At 34.8% G+C, this 19860-nt stretch overlaps 1 protein-coding gene across 2 annotated transcripts in view; it reads right to left on the bottom strand.

Moving 5' to 3' along the window:
• LOC134540202 (brefeldin A-inhibited guanine nucleotide-exchange protein 1) overlaps positions 1 to 19860 on the bottom strand; it is a 289907-nt gene that overhangs the window by 50102 nt on the left and 219945 nt on the right. For both annotated transcript variants that reach the window (XM_063382784.1, XM_063382793.1), the window contains exons 24-26: positions 13068 to 13203; positions 12370 to 12569; positions 11896 to 11991 (exon numbers count right to left, since the gene is read on the bottom strand). In XM_063382784.1, the coding sequence (XP_063238854.1) occupies positions 11896 to 11991; positions 12370 to 12569; positions 13068 to 13203 (432 nt within the window). The remainder of the gene's footprint in view (positions 1 to 11895; positions 11992 to 12369; positions 12570 to 13067; positions 13204 to 19860) is intronic.

Below are 19860 nucleotides of genomic sequence, written 5' to 3'. Positions count from 1 at the left end.
TGCTGACATAACTCATATATCAGCTTTCCACAGAAGAGTTTAGTTCGGCGCAATTAATCCACACAAAACAACTGGACACTATGTCGACGCATATTTTAAGAATATAAGAAGATCCACGTCGCAGTATAATTTTTTTTTCGTGTCGTGTGGTGCGGGCCCCCATTTGTGGTGCGGGCCCATAGGCTACAGCCTAGATAGCCTGCGCGTAAATACGGCCCTGATAAACCCTTAAATAACATGTTCAGTACTTAACTTCAGAATTAAGAGTACATTAGAACCTCGATTTTACGGAGCCCGGACTCAACGAAGCCGCGATTTTACGAATACATTTTTCAGGAACCATCTAAAATTCGGAAAATTTGACACCAAAATATATTTAATAAAAAATTTAAAAAACTATGAAAACATATAAAAATATTAATTTTAATGCACAGCGTATTCATATTTTTAAGCTAATACTACATCCATTTACCGTTAGTGAATATTGTATACGTTATTGCGTCATCAAACTCAAAATCGAAAAGAAAAAAATGGACTAGGTACACTATTTGTCGCAAAGTTCGAAATTTCTTCGATTGAAAAATTATGTCAAGGCTGTAAAAATATTAATTTTACTGCAAATGAACTATACTCAACATTCCTTACCCATTCCAACATTTCCAGCTCGTGAGCATAGCAACTGAGCTTGAAACCTTGTGAAGCGTGAGAGAAAGAAACGATATTGAGTACCTAGCTACTTCCTCTCCTTTCCGCTAATATCCAGCAACCCATGCCATTAGGCATTATCTTGACATGTGTCGCATTCATTACCTTCGCTGCATCGGTTTCCCAGTAAAAAACGCTCAAAAATGGTATAAGTGACGCAGCAAGTAGACGTGACGAGCGGGTTTTTAACTAAGCTTTTTTTAACTTACTATACAAACAAATAATTCCCTATGGCTATCACAAATTCAAGGGCTTCTCGCACTAAAATGTACTGTGTTTTTAATGGATGTCTGTCGTTACAGAGCAGCGTTTTTCTTCACCAAATAAGCCTATGATTAGAGACCGTAAATATTCGTGGATTCCTTTCGAGACAGGCTGGAATCCAAACTCGTTTAGCTTAATGCTGCGTCAGTGATTGGACCGCAATTTACCTGAAGGACTCTGAGCCAATGGCAAACACTCAACAAAATAAGTATCGAATCATAATAATCGCAATAAACAGGTGTCCCGAGTCGGTAGCCAATAGCCAGGTGATATTTGCCCGAGTACATAGAGAATCGTGGAGTATATCCTAGTGGTCATTGAAACCGCGAATTTTTCCAATCCCTACCTATGATCACTTTTATGAAACAATACAGGTGTACACTGAACTGTGTGCTTGTTCTCCTCGATTATGTTACTAAAAGTGCGTTCATTAATATTTTTCAAGCCGATCTGTTAAAGATTAACTGATAAATATGATAAGGTGAAGTCCATAAAAATGCAAGGCAGGGAATTCTTCCAGCCATGGGCGTAGATCCCGGGGGGGCCAGGGGGGCCCGGGCCCCCCCTGGAATTAATGGGCCCCTCCTTGGGGGGGCCCACTTCGTGATTTTAAAGTTAATGGTGTACACAACATATATATATTATTTATATATATATATTTATATATATTTTTATATATATTTATATATATTTATATATATTATTATTATTTACAACGACGACAGACACTTTGACATGCTTTGCATTCCTACCTTCGAGTTCCGTAGTTATTTTCCCCTACCCCTTCTGCGAAAGCCATGGTATGGAGTTTTCCAGTGAGAACTTTGAAACCCTTAATTCCCAGAAAACGTTCATTCCAAAGGAAGAAGCTAGGGTAGGGTTCCGTTAGCTTTTCCTCCCTATTGTTACCCACACTACCTTGTCATCTGAAACGACAGTATTATAGGTTTCAGGTAGTCTGTTTTTAAAGTGGTTTTGCTCTCGTGTGCCCCAGTCTTCTGCTTTCTTGGCAAACATCAACATGGATAAGTTCGTGACGCGGAAGAAATGGAAAACATAATCTGATTCTCACCTGATAAGCTTGATTGTTTTATAAGTAGTGACTATTATTTAGGTAATATATATTTTATTTAAGTGATTATGTAACGTTATTTTTTCCAGTAAATAAACAACTTAATACTTTAACAGTAATTATAGCAGAATTTAGTTTATTTACGAACTGAAACTTATATACCATTTTCTGGAATTTTTTAGCTCATCTCCATTCTGTAAGGCTAGCTGCTCTGTACGTTACATGTGAATATACATGGAATAATTTTTTTCCTCGTCAATATGGAATTTAAAATCACTCCCCTTTTATTATCAAACGATAATTTTCACAATTCATGGCCGATAATCACTTTATAACATTTGTTATTTGATAACTGCAACACTGCACGAGTAAACAGAAGTAAGAGTGAGAAAGAAGTATTTAAACGTTACACATCCGTATTTAAGTTAATAAGGAAGCAAACGCGTCTCTTTAATAACTAATCAAGAGGCATATTTTAACTAAATAATTCACTGCCAAAATACTGATTATACTAAATATAAGCCGAGAAATGTATGTGGTTCAATTAGCTGTAGGATAAATTTCATAGTTCTATCTCCGAGATTTTTCATTTGTGTCATTAAATTTTTTTTTTCTTTTTTACCTGGTTGATGCCTTTACTAAATAAAATAGTCTTTAAGAGTTTTAATATGATTCGATCGTTCATTTGATGTTGATCCGTTTATTAGCTGTGGCGCTTTGGGTTTTTAGGGCGCAGTGTTATAGCGGCAACAGAAATACATCATTTGTGAAATTTTATTCTGTTTTCACGTTTGTTGTATGGGAGCCCCCCTTAAATATTTGTTTTATTTTAATTTAATCATTTATTTTTAAATTGAAATTAGAATAAACACTTTTGGAAAATGGTAATGTATGGGTGGGGTGTTATCTATTTGCATTATATTCACGTATATTATTTTTATAGATTTTTTCATGGATATTTTATGTATTTAGGTTAGCAAATTATTCAAACATGTTTGAGAGATCACTTCTATAGTCATTAATTGATAATTACTAAAACATATGTTGCTCTGCTTTATTGTTAATATCACTTACGTAAAAATAAAGTGTATAACATACGAGCTTAATATCCAGAGAAGACTTGTTTCGGTTGACCTCTAGCGCAAAATTCTTAAATTAAATTCACGGGCCCCCCCTGGAAATCCTACAGATTTGCGCCCATGCTTCCAGCTCATCAACCCTACCCTGGATAGTCTCGTCTGTGTTCAGTCGTCTCTGGCAAGGAGTGGACAAGTTTGCAAACTCAAATATAAATTTATTTTAGTAGCACGCGTCTTACGAAAAGGAAATATATCCAAGAAAGGCATGTCGGACAACCTACTGTCACCACACAAAAGTTAACATGATGCAATGCGTGGTGCAACTGTGTTTAGTCGCTGTGATGTCACTTTTATATCACTCGTGCAATGAGGCAAGTTGTGGAATGCTAAAAAAATAAGGGGAACGCAGGGGAGGGTAGAGGGAAGACGGCAGTCATTGTTTTTACTATTTTATATTATATATATATTCCGTTCAATAAATTATAACATGTATCTTCACGGGGTGGGGTGTTTAAAATTTTATGAAGATAACGATTTTACGAATGCAATCCAAGCGACCGTGAGCGTACGTAAAATCGAGATTCCAGTGTAAATTGCTTCCGAGTCTACTGAAGGTAGCGGAATCCTTATCCCTTTAAACACTTTTGAAGGGGAAAAAGTGGTTTTCCTCTAAATTCAAAATTCCAACATAAATTTTACGTTGTAGACTTTTCTGAACAATAATTCTTATTTGAGTAACTTTAAAGGTGTTAGCTTACCTTAAAATTTGTGAATATTCTGAGCGGATGTGACGAATGAGGAAAACTAAGAAACACTACATAATAACAATGGTTTTTATCTTTACACTTTTCACTGATTTATTTACACTTAAGTTATCTTTACTGACTGAATACACTAAACTAAATCTAGACCAGATGCATAAAACTGTAGACCTAAAGACTATTGAAAAATCTGTTTTGAGATGTTATTTGTGAACATACACATTATTATGACGAAAAAGTAGCAAAACATTTCGCCGTCTACAAGTACATGTCAACTGTCGCGTCGTCTAACTCTGACTTGTCTAAATCTGTTGCGTTGTGTTATCGAGTGAGCTTGGGCAGGATTACGAAGGGGAATGACTCGCCACGGGCGTTGCGCTTGAACAGCGTTTTCTCCCCGTTCACAACACCTTATATCGCAGCAGCAGAAACTAATGCTTCAACTAACATAAAAAATGAAGTAGACATGTAAAAAACGATATACAATAATATCTTCGTGTTGAACCACTTCTACATAATACCGAATTTAAATAATTTTCTTTAAAGTAAAACACCTGACTACACTATATTTTTTTTCCTTCCCTGAAAGCTAGGGGGGGGGGGCCACGGCCCCCCCCTGCCCCCGGGTATGGGCGCCCTTGGTACAAACATAAATATTTACTTAATGCTCCCGCTCCACTTCATAGATAACATGTCATCAAGAGACACTTCACTTTGCTACATCGTTTCAGATGATAACAATTCACGCTCTACATTTTATGTCTGGAAGCATTTTTTTATTTCACGGATGAAAGTATACCGTGCATCGTAATATCTATGACAGTTGTTTTAGACACTGTGTTCTGTTTCTCTCTTCTGCGCGATGGTGCGTTCATGCGTGTATCGGAACACGCCCAGTAATATTTGTGCGAAGTGATATCTGTGATGGTGTTTTTACAGTCTGTGTTGTTATACCGTGCAATTACGATTTCTATGATGGATTGACGGAGTGTTTATTGTTTGTTGTTAATTTTAAAGTAATTTTTAAATACAAAAAATTCGGCTTGCATCTTTGTGGAGATTGTAATTGAAAGAAATGGAAAGAAAACGCAAGGCATCTCCAGATCGAACGCTGTATAAACAACGATATAAACGTGAGTGGGAAGTAGAATTAAAGTGGCTGAAACCAGGTTAAATGGACTTTACTGCAGTGTGTTCATTGTGTCGGTCGGACTTTTAACATTCAAAAGGGTGGTCTGTAACATCTTAGGCGTCACGAAAGCACACAGATACACCAGAGTAATCAGAGGGCTGCTGAACAAAGTACATCTCTCACATCTTTCATCAGCAAACCAGACAACAAAATTGTAGATGCAGAGCTCATGTGGGCAAATTTTATTTGTGAAAAAAATTTGCCAATAAAACTTAGTGACAGTTTCACAAAACTCGTCCCGCAGATGTTTCCTGACAGCGAAATTGCTAAGAATTTTCACTGCTCGCGTACAAAAACGAGCCAGATCATTGTTCAGGCATTGGGTTCCTGTGTTGAAGGAAACATAATTAGTGTTATGAAAACATAAGTTTTTACACTACTGATTGACGAGTCAATGGATGTTACTGTCACGAGGCAAGTTGTTGTTATGGCCAGGGTGTTTGTTTCAGATAAAGTTGAAACTCACCTGTATAAAGTGATTGAATTAAGTGGTCAGGCTAGTGGAGAAAACTTATTTAATTTGGTAAATTCTTAATTTGAACAAGACTGTATCCCTTGGGAAAACTGTCTCGGCATGTCCTCCGATGGTGTCAAAGCCATGATAGGTGAATTTAATTCTGTACTTTCACGTGTGAGGCAACATCAGGGAAATGTGTGGTTTCTGCACTGCACATGCTATCTTGCTCATTTAGCAGCATCCCACGTCTGTAATCAGTTACCAGATGTATGTGAGCAGCTTGCCAAAGATGTGTATGTTCATTTCAAGTCATCTGGCAAAAGAAAAGATGATTTCAGCACCATTCAAGATTTAATGGAAGTAGAAAATCATAGCATACTTGCCAACTTTTGAAATTCCCAATCCAGTAGAAATTTTAAATGATTAATTATAGCGTAAACCAAACACGGCAATTTGGTTACTCTGCGATTAAACATAACAAATAACCAACTACTGTATATTTTATACTATCTAACAAAAAAGTACATACAGCTATTAAATTACCTAAACATCTGCATTGTAATATTGTGAATTTCATATTTCACACACATCTGATATAGAAGTTTACACAATATTGCACCATCATCAGCTGCACTCAATTCATGTTCTTATCTAGGTATGTAATTAAATATAGGCCTACAAACTTATTTACAACACTTTCGAACTAGCTTTTTTTTTTCTTAAGGAAAATGCTTCAGTGATGCTGCAGCAGACTTGCCAACTTTTGAAACCCTCAATTAGTAAAATACATAAAAAATAATAAAACACGCGTAAACTGCTCGCGGCAATTGAAAAATTAATAAACTTTCATGATATCACATTTTTTCTAGTAATCGAAATTATGTAATAGTTTTAACATACATTAACATTGTAGACCAACAATCATTTTCATTATTTACCATTATGGAAACATTTTTGCTTAGTATCACATCAAAGAATAAACTTCGTTCCTTGTGGTACCCTACAAATCAACAGAGTGTACCTTTGTTATACACTGATATCAGTTAACTTCCAGTAGAATCTCCCTGGAGTACTGGTAATGAAAGCAACCTTGACACTATTATTTTCAAACTTGCATCACAAAATGTTACTACTAGTAGTGGATATAATTTGGATTCAGAGTCATTGCTGCCGTCGGTCGCGACTGAAAATGTCACAGTTTGTAAATTACAAACAATTTTATAGTTGCATCTGTTGCCATTTATTTCACGATACCGTCGACTTTGTTCTTGTGCAACCAAATTTTTTTGCTACTTCAGAATTTGAAAACATTTTTCTGAATAACGGGCCGGCGTGATCCGAAACATTTAAAGGAATATTATGTTCAAACAAAAGGTTTGTAAACATACATTCTGCACGTATTACAGCATTGTCTGTGCTGTTATTTTTAGCAAACTAATCACTAACCTTTGAACTGACTGCGACAGTTTTAACATTTGCGAGATGTTTTGAACAGTTCAATTCTCCACTTGATTCCACTTCCGTTAATTGTGCACATAACACGTTTTTAATTAAAAAAAAACATGCGTTAAATTTGTTTCCTAACCTGTAATAACCAAAATTAAAATTGGCTCAACTTAAACTGAAGAATCACAACATACGCTTATGCACGACACCATCTTGCCAAACTAAAAATGCTATTTAAACTGGTTCGTGATTGGTTGTAAGCGCATCAATGTAACTCAGGCGGCCAATAAGAAAAGATAAACAATCGAACAACAAATTACGTGGTTCGCTGGCCTTCGACCAATAATATAACTCAATTACCGCACTCGTTTCCACAGCAACAACACATGGCAACAGCTTTCACAAACAAACCATACATAAAAAAAAAAAACATTTAAGGCAGACGGAAAATACAGGTTTTAATAAACGTCTCGTAAGTACTTAAAATTCGTAAAAAATGCAGACATCCTCGTACAATCGTAAAACGAACGTGATTTTCGTACATTTTACGAAAAAATCGTAAAGGTTGGCAAGTCTGCTGCAGTAGCTTTCTTAGCTTTTTGAAGAAATTTCTCAGAAAACTTCTGATCATAGCAAAAATCCACTTGTCTGGATTTAATTACAGAAATGCTTTCAAGAGAGTTATTTGACAACTGGGATCTGAACTGAGTCCTGTTTTTCTTGACCAAACTAAACACCCTCTCACACTCTGCATTACTGTGAGGGATTGTGAGTATGGAAAACATTACTCTAGATAGTCTATCAAATTTCAGTTCCCCAGTTATGCTTTTCATATTTGAGACACTGACCCATTTTTCCACAATATTGGCACTCTGTGTTAAACAAGAAAGATCTTCCAGCTGAAGGGAAATGAACTGTTTGTGAAGTTCATCCATAGCCATGCTCCTCGTTTCATTGTCTTTAAGTGGTAACATTACAGGAAACAATTTCAGGAAGTACGTACTCAACATCAGAGAAACCTCAATGTTGGTAGCACTTGCTTTCATCAAAACTTTGTTCTTCAGAGGAAACTTGTTAACAATATAGTCACATGCAGTGATGAAATACTTTTTCACAGATTCATAAAACACTTTTTTGTCAGATGCTTTAAATTCACTTGTTTGTGAAGTCTGAAAGCCAATAACCATATCAAAGTCTTGCCTCTGATTTTTCAACAGCATGATAGCTAACTTCAAGAATATCCACATTCTTGATAGCAGCAGGCTTAACAAACTTAGATAATATCTCTTTCAAAAAGTCACAGAGCATGTGTCGCAAAATGTGAATTTGCGGTTCTGATGCCTGGAGCATTATGTTTACTTTTTCAAATGTGGGTATCACATGCAACAAAAACAAGCAGAAAGCTCTATTCAGTGGCATTGAGAGAAATAAAAACAGCTTTTCTTCACGACTTAAATTTGGACTTTTACTTTTCAAAATAAGGTCAGAATCACTTACTGACAAGACTGCACCAGCCATTTTCTTGTAAGAGACCTTAGTATCACCATCTGCTTTTCTTTTACTTGACTGTTTTCTTTCAAAATTAAAAGATTCTTTTGTTCCAGACGGCTTGGTTGTCATGCTTGAAGGTGAGGAAGAACACGATGGTGAAAGAACATCTGACTTACCTACTGATGTGAAGTTCTCTTTGGGCAAGAGTGAAGAACCTGATGGTTTCTGAATCATGCCTACCCTCTCTCCAGATTGGTTACTCTCTTTCGGAATCCTGTAAGATGTCAGTGACGAACACTGTGGTTTCTGATGACTGACTTCTTTCTTGAAGAAACTCAACAAAGGTTCCCACTGATATATAAATCTAGTGAGACTTCTACCCAATGACAGCCACCTGGTACAAACATGTTTCAAAATCTTCTTAGCATCTTTATTATGTAGATTTTGAAATTCTGCCAGACTTTCTTTTCGTTTGCTGCTTTTGTCAAGATAATAATAAATGTCTATTAAAATTTCGTCAATTTTTACTGGCAAGCAACTTGACCCCTTTTCTGCAGCCAAATTAATCAAATGGCACAAACATCCCATTACAATAAGTCCCTCCTGAGCATTCTTTAAAACAGTTGCCACACCATTTTTATGTCCAAGCATAACTGCAGCATTGTCTGCAGAAAATGATATGTTTTTTATGGGTACTTTAAGCCGTTCCAATTCTGCCAACATCAAACTGCCGATATTACGACCTGTTGCATCGCCTTGTAAATTAGGCAGCGAAAGAATGCACGAGACCATTTTTTGCACATTTTCGTCAAAAAACGTAACCACCACTGGATACAGTTTGGAATCGGAATCATTACTCCCATAGGTTGACAAACAAAAAGGGCCATTTTGCAAATGTGTCACAATATCCTCTGTAGCATTTGCAGACATTTCTTTAACAATAGCAGATGTTTTTGTTCTGCCACAGCTATATTTCTTTGCGACGTCAGATGAAGGAAACATTTTCCTAAATAAAGGCCCGGCGTGGTCGGCCACACTAAGCGGCAGGTTATGTTCCACAATGAAATGCGTGAACAAACACTCACTTCTAATGACGGCATTGTCCACGCTTTCAGTTTTCACAAAATAATTCTGAATTTTTGTATTTTCTTCGCCACTTTTCATGTTAATGTTGTGTTTGGTGGTTTTGCCATGATTTCTAATGTTTTTTTTCCCGCAGTGTGCAATGTTTACATCGCAACGACAAACCTTACAGAAGGCATACGTATTACCTTTATCAGACTTGATAATGTACGGAAACTCTTGCATATACACGTCTCTGAATGCCTGCGAGTACTGCTTGGTTTTTCTGCTCATATTGTAAACAATACAATCGTACTGATGCCACAAACACAATTACAATACACGCATCTCTAAATAATTATTTACGTAGCACTGCGCATTTCGTTTAATGCAAGCTAAATAAAAAAATAATTATATAACCGTATTCAAACCACAACACTTTCTCCCGCGCTAAAATACTCCAAGACTGCTAAAAAAAATACATGCCCAAAAGTCAGAGCCCAAAAGATAAACACAACATAAACTACGCGATGATTGGCTTGTAGCAACCAATGAAGAAACAATTGACACGGACGTATTTTATTTGACCTTGATATCCCGTCGCTGATACGATACCAAAATCTTACAAACGTATTTAAATAACGTAAAAATGTCGGAAAACCAGTAAAATAACTGATATGGCCGTACAATCGTACAACAACATGATTTTCCGTACAATCGTACAATAACATGATTTTCCGTACATTTTACGGGTAAATCGTACAAGTTGGCAAGTATGTCATAGTATTCTGCGGCCTTGTTTTACCAGGTGGTTGGCCCTTTTGAATTGTGTGGAGCGTCTCTTAGAACAATGGCCAGCTTTGGCAGAATACTTTGACAGACTTGATGGAAAAGAGGCCAATTCTGAAGCTGTGAAACGGATTAGAATTACCTTGCAGTCTGATGCAGCAAAACTTTATTTCTATTTCCTTCAGGCAGTAAGTACTCCCTCGTTTCAAAAAATTTAATGCCATGTTCCAAAAAGAAAAGCCTTGTGTTCACAAGCTCCATCCACAAATATGTATTCTTCTACGGCAATTCATTGCAAGTTTTGTACAGTTTGAAGTCATACAGAAATGTAAAATTACAGCTGTTGATTACAAGAGAGAAAACCAGCTCACAGATGCATGCAGGCATGTTCATAGGCCATAAAACAAGAAATTTTCTAGAAACTGATGATGCATCCCTAGAAGAAATAAAAAACTTCTTTTCAAGTGTGAGGGACTTTTATAAGACAGGAACCCAAGTACTGTATCGTCTCTTGCCCCTCAATGATGAAGTACTTAAAAACATAGTTATTTTGGACCCTGCACATAAGTCATCAGGTGACCGGAAAAAACTGGAAGCACTAGTGGTTAGGTTCCAAAATATCATTCCAGATGACAAACGCGACAAGCTACAGGAAGAATTCATCTCATACTCACTGAAGGAACCTGAGGAAAATTCATCTGTGATGGATATTGACACCTACTGGCACACTGTATCCGAAGCAGAAGAAAATGGAAAACCAATGTTTCCGTTACTTTCAAGACTAGCTAAAGCGATGCTTTGTCTTCCTCACAGCAATGCTGCTGTAGAAAGAACTTTCAGTAATTTGAAAATTGTGAAACTGCACACAGGTCACGTTTAGAAATACCAATGTTGAATGCATTGTTGCACTGCCACAACAGGACCAAAAATTTGGGGCTATAATTCAAACCCACTGATGGGCTGAGAAAAAAAGCTAGGAACCTGGAGAAGTGAAGCAGTTGGAGTGTTCAGGCAAGAAATGCCTGCAAATACGTCATAGTCTGTGTGTATATTTTTAAAGTGATTTTTGTGAGAACCCCATACTGGTACTTAACTCTTTACATGTAAACTTATCAGTTTTTTTTATCTACATTCATTATTATCATTATTAAGTAGGCCTATGTAACTGGAATGAGGGAAAAGCTGATTTTTGAAGAAATATGCTTATAATACTTTGTTTTCTCCTGTGTCTTAACTGTAAAAAAAAAAAATGTTGGCATGAATGAAAAACCTGTTTACAGAAATTTTCTTCTTACAGGATTTTTTATGGTCTAATACAGGAATTTATAACCATTCTTGGTGGCATCCCTGCTCTACTGTACTTGTGCCTAGGCTGTAACCAAAATTATGACTGACTTCTAGATAATATTTAAATGACAAAGTAAATATTAGGAGTATGTAGAGAGAAAAAAACCCATGATATCACATATTTATGTGAACAGCAAGGAAACACTAAGCAATGAATGTGTAGAAAGTAAAACTATTCATATTGGTATGATAAATATCTACCAGAAAAACAAATATATTACACAATATACCTTGCTTTTGAAGATCCTGCCGTCTTCACTCATGACACTAACAATGCTGACAGACCGCTTCAAGATACCTTGCCTGCCTGGTTCACCATTTTCTTCCTGCACCATTGAAATGCATTCATGAAAAAAACAAGAACTAGTACCACACATACCAACAGAACTTTATATAAACATCTAAATAATAAATGCCAACAAACAAGTGAACTGTACAAGACGACATAGCAGATCAGCAGTAACATTCCCAATTAAATGAATGTGAATACTAGGCTCGTATCAAATATCAGTTATCACCTGTGTAATAAATAGTATGTTATTACATATGTTTTGTTTATACATGATTCTTCTGACTTGTAACTTTTTCATAAGCTACAGAGACCCACTAAATGGTTCAGCAAGAAGCAAAGTCTTTTTTGGCCATTTTGAATCGTAACACATCCTGGCTTCACATCTAGGTTCTCAGAGCCACAGACACCGTACCGCGTGTATGTCGATCTCCGACGCTTCGAGCATGCTCTCCGCGGGCCGCCACGTCAGCAGTGCGGCGGGCAACGTGCTGTTGAAGATGTCCAGCATGCACTGACACGTCTTGTCCCAGGTTGAGTCTCGGAATTTGAGCCCGTTCGAGTTGACCAGGTTCTCGAGGCAGTTGGTGCCTGACCGGGCCAGCTGCTCATTGTCTGGACAATCATAACCCCCACCACTCTCTCACCACCACGCCAGACCACAATACATACGAGAAGGTGCAATGGACGGGGCATCTGATGTCTGAAATACTCAAGTTCTGTGAGCATTCAAAATTAAAACTTTCCATTTTGAATTAAAGGCAACATTCGAGCTTGTTTTATTTGCTGGATGATATAATCAAAATAACCACAACTATTGAATAGTGAACTTTAACACAACTTTTTCTTGTGTTAAGAATTGGGAATAGGATTTAGAAATATGTTAAATAACCAAAACTTTTGAATAGTGAACTTCAACACTACTTCTTCTTCTGTTAGGAATTGTAAATAGGATGTAGAAATATGTATTAGCTAACTAATTACAAATAACATATTTCATAGCAAATGCCAGCAATAAATATATTTGAAAGACTTAAAAAAACTCCCAAGGTGACTCTTTAAGAAACTAATTGAACGAAACATGACGTAGACTATTAAAAAGATAAGCTGTACCTTGTTGGACACACCAGTGAAGTTGCATGTAGAGATCTTCCAGAAGCATTGGCCCTAGGATGTCAAAGTACTGGGTAAATACATCCACGATGGCATACAGGGCGTGGTTGCAAGTTGTTGTCATCCACTCAGCCTTCTGCATACAAACACCATCAAACACTCTCTGGCTGCACCAGTGAGAAAACAAATGTTACATCAAACTCTTTGAGTCAACTATAATATTGCATCATGTCACATACACATAACAATCACACATATAATTAAAACTATTTTTGAACTACCTACATGTAAAGTTAGAAAAAATACAAAAACAAAACTAAATAACTCAACTTAAGAGAAAAACAATGAAAATGTTCCTGGCAATAATAAGAAAAAAGATTTCATAGAAGGTACATTTTCACATGAGAATTTTTTTTTTAACAATAAAATAGAATTATACAATTATAGTAATAAATTTGTATTTTGACATGTTTAGGAGACAATAAAATCAAACAAAAAAAATTTGATGATCATGTTAGATTTAACAATTTCACAGATAAACATTAAGGAAACCATAATCAAAAAAATTCAATATATAGTTTATTTGTAATAAGTCCATAATAATATTGTGAATAAGTACCATCCTAGAAATATTAACGAGAGTCTTTCACAGAGTTAAACTTTGTGGTATATAATAATAGGGTGATGCTTAACACTTAGCACACTGAAGCCGCATTTTATCCAAAAGTACCTCTATACTGTACATTTTAAGGTTAATTTGGTGATGTTATTTTTAAAATTAATGGTACTTTAAATAATTTGTATAATTGTTTTTTTGATTTTTGAAACGTTTACTTTTTTATAAAAATATTTACTTGATGTGTATTTATATATTACTGAAAATAATTTTATAATAATAACATGTTTTCAAGAAAATAAAAAAGGTTTATAGGTGAAATAGTTGTTGCATTATTTGAAAATATGATATAAGTTTATTATGTATATATTTTTTATTAGTTTTCAAATTTATGAAGTATATTTACAACATATTAGCACTTGTATAGCTAATAAGAAAGAAACTTCACTATTATATAAAATTGAGAATACAGTAAAATAGCACAATTTAGCAATATAGGTAATCAATGAAGTGAATGTGATTACAGTAAAGAAATCTATGGACACTATTTATTTTCTTGGCAGCTCTCGAAATTGAAAAACTAATATACAAAATTATATTGCTATTATAGAAAATAATTTTATAATTATAAAATAACAATTATCAAATTATCAAAACAATGGTTGATAAACTAGGTTCCATATAATAAAGATAACAAACATTACTCATCCTATTTTGAAATAAGTTTTCAAATTAGTAATAACATGTTAGAAAATGTCGGAACTTTTATAATAAATAATCAAAATGAAAATAGCATAATGGTACAAAAATAATACAAATATACAACGAACATTTCTGCAAAATGTCATACTAAAGAAAACAGAAGTTGCCGATTATTTTTTGTACAAAGTTTTTCAAAACAATAATGTATATTTACAGAATTTCAATCGTATTATACCAAATTAAAAAAAAATAATATCAAAACATCAATACAATGAGCAGTTATGAAAAATTTCATTCTAGTAAAAAAAAAATGAAGTTGCGAATTTCAGTTGTGACATTACTTTTCTATTACCGGTATTGTATAGCAAATTTCCACATTTCAGTAGTGATTATACATAATAAAATAAATAATAATGTAGCAAATTATCAATAATATGAACATTTATGAAAACAACATTACAGTAATGAAAATTTCGGTTCATTAGATACCTGTTATTTTACTTAGGAAAATATTATTTTCTGTTGGATGCAACATCTTTTACACAGAATAGTCTCTTGAGGAGTGATACTTCCTGAAACACTCAGGAAGGCATAATGCTACACTGCAAGATGAGCACATCCATCTTGTTTCTTTCCGTACTTTTTTGCCTGTGTTTTTCTTGCTTGTGTCGGCACACACCTTGCACACTCTAGTAGGCCGTTCCTTCTTCTCCGTTGCAGGAATCTTTGAAGGAAAGTGCTTTGAGGTGAGTCTTGATGCACAAGAAGGCCCTGGCAATGAACTCTCTCTCTCTCCACTGTAGCACAATCTGCTAGAGAACTTGCTACGGTCCTTATAAAGTCAGCAAAATGTAAGCGACTGTTCTGTGCCTGTAGTCTTTTGTAAACAAGATAAGCATTGGCCGAGAGTTCATAGCCGACGGATGTGTGCGCCGTGCGCTCCGCCGGCCTTTTGTGTGTTGCGTGTTTGCCGCGAGTTATTCATCATTAATTTGTCAGTGAGCAATCAATCAGATTTTTTTGGGGTTTCCCTCATCAGTGTGTGATGATTCCTTTTGTGAAACAAATGTAAAATCCCATTCTAAAATGATTAGGTCACCCATTAGGAAATCGGCATCTGTAACTACTGGATCTGGATCTGCCTCTACCGATTCTCTGGAAAAAACGACGTTTGGAATTAAAAGGCTGGAAATTTTAGATAGTACCGAAGCTCCTAATTTCAATGATTTAGTAAAGAGGATTGACTTGCTTTGTGCCAAGTTTGATGATCTACGAAGTGAAAATGAAGTTCTTAAAACTTTACTAATTGATTCGCGTAATGAAACGGCGGAAATCAAACAGGAACTACTTCATATTAAAAGTTTATTACCGTGCTTGGACAAGGTGAAATCGTATAGTCAAGTTTTGCTTAAGTCCTTAAACAACAAGAACACGGAAAGTGAAAGTGTCGCAACAGCTAGTGTCGCAACAGCTGGTGTCTCGGGTAACGGTACTCCGTCCCGTGACCCACATACGAATCAGCATGAAAAGCGCTTCGCCAAGAGCAGTAATAATATCATTAACCAACAGCCCAGTGAAGATGGTTTCTCTACGGTGCAATACGGACGGAAAGCCAAGAACATTGTGAATTCAGAAGAAAAACGTGACCATGATCGCAAAAAACCGCCCATGCAAGTAGGCATCAGAAATATCCCTACTCTAAAGACAGTTAGCAAATTGGTTCCAAGGAAAACAAAAGCATTATTTGTGACACAATTTGACCCTTCTGTTCAGGAACATGAGATAGTAGAGTATATTACTAATGAACTGAATCTCTCTCACGTTAAAGTCGTTAAACTGCGTACCAAATTTAACACTTACTCATCATTTCATATCTTTGTGCTTGAAGAAGACTTTGTGAGAATAAATAACATTGTTTTCTGGCCCAGTGGATGCCTGATCAGTCCTTTTTACGGGAAACTGCATCCTGAACAAATCACTAATAATGGATCTACGTCTGCTTCTGGACGGGCCAACGTCAATCCTGAGATTACATCTGCGTCAGCGTCTGCTTCGACGCCTACACTTATATCTGAGTTGAACTTATCTGCGTCTAATCCTTCCCAGGAGCCCGGAGGAGCTCCATAAATCTTTATTTGTGGCTGTTTCCCCCAAAGAGTGGGTAATCTTCTACCAAAATGTGAGAGGACTCAGGACTAAAGCAATTGAATTTTCAAATAATATTTTACATACAAACTATGATATCATTTGTCTCACCGAAACCTGGTTTACGTCAACGTCTAATAACTCGCACTATTTTAATGATTCTTATCACGTATTTAGAACCGATAGAGACCCTTTTTTAACACTAATGAATAGAGGAGGCGGTGTTTTAATTGCAGTAAATAAAAATAAATTCAAAAATGTATTTATTACTCATGAATACGACCATTTGGGAATAGAAGCCATTTGGATTAAAATTAGAACCAATCGTAAAAAATATTTAACACTTGGTAATATTTATTTACCACCTCAAATTACTCCAGAAACTTATGCTCTTTATTTTACACATCTGGAGGAAAAATTTAAAAATTTCCAAGATGACATTTTACTCTTAGGAGATTTTAATGTACCTGGAGTTGATTGGTCTCACTTTCACACTTCAAATATTACTCAAAATTCTATAAAATCTAAAGCATTTGCGTTAATCAGTTTTGTAACCACTTTGGGTTTGAATCAGTTTAACTGTACTCAACCTCCTACTCGTCTAATGGATCTTTGTTTCACTAACTTAGATCTATGTACTATAAATAACGCTCTCGATTATCTTGTTAAAGAAGATGTTTATCATCCAGCACTTTCTGTAAACTTCAAATTGGAAATAGTATCTAATGTTCAAAGTGACTCTGCTTTGTTTTTAAATTATAAAAAGGGTGATTATCTTGGTCTAATCACGGCATTGAAAAATCATGATTGGTCTGTTATCTATAATAATACTTATGACGTAAATACTATGGTGGATCACTTAACATCCATTATGCATGAACTCATAAATACGTATATTCCGACTTCTGCAAATTGTAAATCCAGGTTTCCTTTTTGGTATTCTAAACAACTCATAAAATTATTAAAATTAAAAAAAACATCATAAATTATATAAAAGAAATTTGAACCCTCATTACTATTCAATGTTTGCACATTTTAGGAAAGAGGTAAAAAAACTGTTAATTAGAGACAAAAAATATTGGTTAGAAAATATAAATAATAAAATTAAACATAACCCAAAAAAATTCTGGAATTATGTTAGGATTATGAGGAAAGGCTATGATCAACAATTATCACTTAAAATTAATGACTCTGTAACTAATGATTCTTCGCTGATGGCCAACAGCTTTGCAGACTATTTTGCTAGTGTCTATTTAACTCCTACCAAAATTAATTATTCATCTACCTTCTCCTCAAATAACCACTTCATACCCATGTTACTCATTTCTGAAAGTCTTGTTCTTTGGAGTATAAAATCCTTAAAGTCCTCTCTCTCAACTGGTCCTGACGATATTCCCAATTTTATAATTAAAGGTTGTGCATTTATTCTTGCACCTATTCTTCAACATATTTTTAATATTAGTATCTCTAGTGGTATTTATCCCACTAAATGGAAAACTGCCAAGGTTATTCCTATCCATAAGAAGGGTAACAAGCTTAATGTTTCTAACTATAGACCAATCTCACTATTGAATGGGTTTGCTAAAATTTTCGATAAAATTATATGTAAACATCTTAATTTTAATCTAAAAACTTGTTTCACTGAGGCTCAACATGGTTTTAGAATTGGAAAAACCACCACAACGAATTTAGTGTCGTTCTTAAATCCAATTTACTCTGAAGTTATCACTCGTGGTCAAGTTGATGCTTGCTACTTTGACTTGGCCAAAGCTTTTGATACTGTAAATCATCAAATTCTTCTTTCTAAATGCTCTTCTTTTGGACTAAGTGACAAATATATAAATTGGCTAACTAGCTATTTAACAAACAGAAATTTCTTTGTTGCAATAAAGAATATAAAATCAACTCTATATACTGCACCTTCTGGTGTTCCTCAAGGTGGTTCTCTTTCTCCCCTATTATTTAATATTTTCATTAATGACATCATTCATCAACTTAATTACTCTACTGGGACTCTATTCGCTGATGATTTAAAGATCTATCGCAAAATATCTTTGTATCATGAATGCTATCTTCTTCAATCCGACATCTCTGCAGTGGCAAATTGGTGCAACACAAATTTGGTACAGCTTAAAAAAGATAAAACTACCATTATATCATTTACTAGAAAATACTATCCTATCTGTTATCGGTACAACCTTGACAATTCTCCCATACTAAAAACTAAACATGTTAAAGATTTTGGCGTACTTTTGGATTCTAAATTATTCTTTCATTTACATACTGATTCACTTATTTGTCACTCTAATAGAATTCTTGGTCTCATCAAGTACATCACCTTTCATTCTACTAATATTGATTCAATATTATCCTTATTCATGTCTTTAATCAGATCTAAACTTGAATATGGCTCTATTATTTGGAATAATTTAAATTTAACTGACATTGGGAAATTGGACAAAATTCAAATGAAACTCGGCCACTATATAATACAAAAAACCAATAGTTCAATCAACTTAAATAGTCTTCTAGGATCACTTAAGGATAGAAGAAATGTTCTTGATGCTCTATTTATACATAATTGTTATTATAATTACCTTAATTGTCCTTATGTCCTAGAATCAACCGGTATTAAAATTTCTTCCTTTAATTGTCGCAAACCACCCTTTTTTATGTACTTTCAATAAAAGGAATTATTTACTATATAGATTGATTTCTAATTACAACAAACTTGTTAATCATTTTGATCAAACCAACAAAAAAATTTGCCTTAAGAACATCTTATCTAACTTCTAATATTTTATTATATTTTTTGACTTCATTGTATTTTAGTTTCCGTGATATTTGTATTTTTATATATATATATATATATATATATATATATATATATATATATATATATATATATATATATATATATATATATATATTGTATTATGTATTTCCCATTTTTTGTTGTTGTCCAGTTTGTATTATGTTTGTCCATGTGTCTTTGTAACCTCTTTGTATATATGTATGGTGTCTACCACTATGGCCTTAGCTGTTGGTAGACATGTCACAATTTTAAATAAATAAATAAATAAATGATGAGGTAGTGAAAAAATAGTTTCTTCCACCATTTTAGAGTGCGTCGTGCAAATGGGTAATAACCCTGCAGCTGATCTCCACGATCCACCCCACATTTGTAGAGATTGTAGTCAACTACAACATTTGGCTTTGCTTTCATCACATGACCTCCTTTTGCTTTGGTTTGAAGTACAGTGGCACCATTCTTGTGTAATGAAGATAACATGAATATATCACGTGTATCCTTCCACTTCAGAAAAAAGA

Source organism: Bacillus rossius, chromosome 1, assembly GCF_032445375.1.
Source record: "Bacillus rossius redtenbacheri isolate Brsri chromosome 1, Brsri_v3, whole genome shotgun sequence".
NCBI classification, from domain to species: domain Eukaryota; kingdom Metazoa; phylum Arthropoda; class Insecta; order Phasmatodea; family Bacillidae; genus Bacillus; species Bacillus rossius.
The sequence above is the reverse complement of the archived record's forward strand: the minus strand, read 5'-3'. Positions and strand labels throughout refer to the sequence as shown.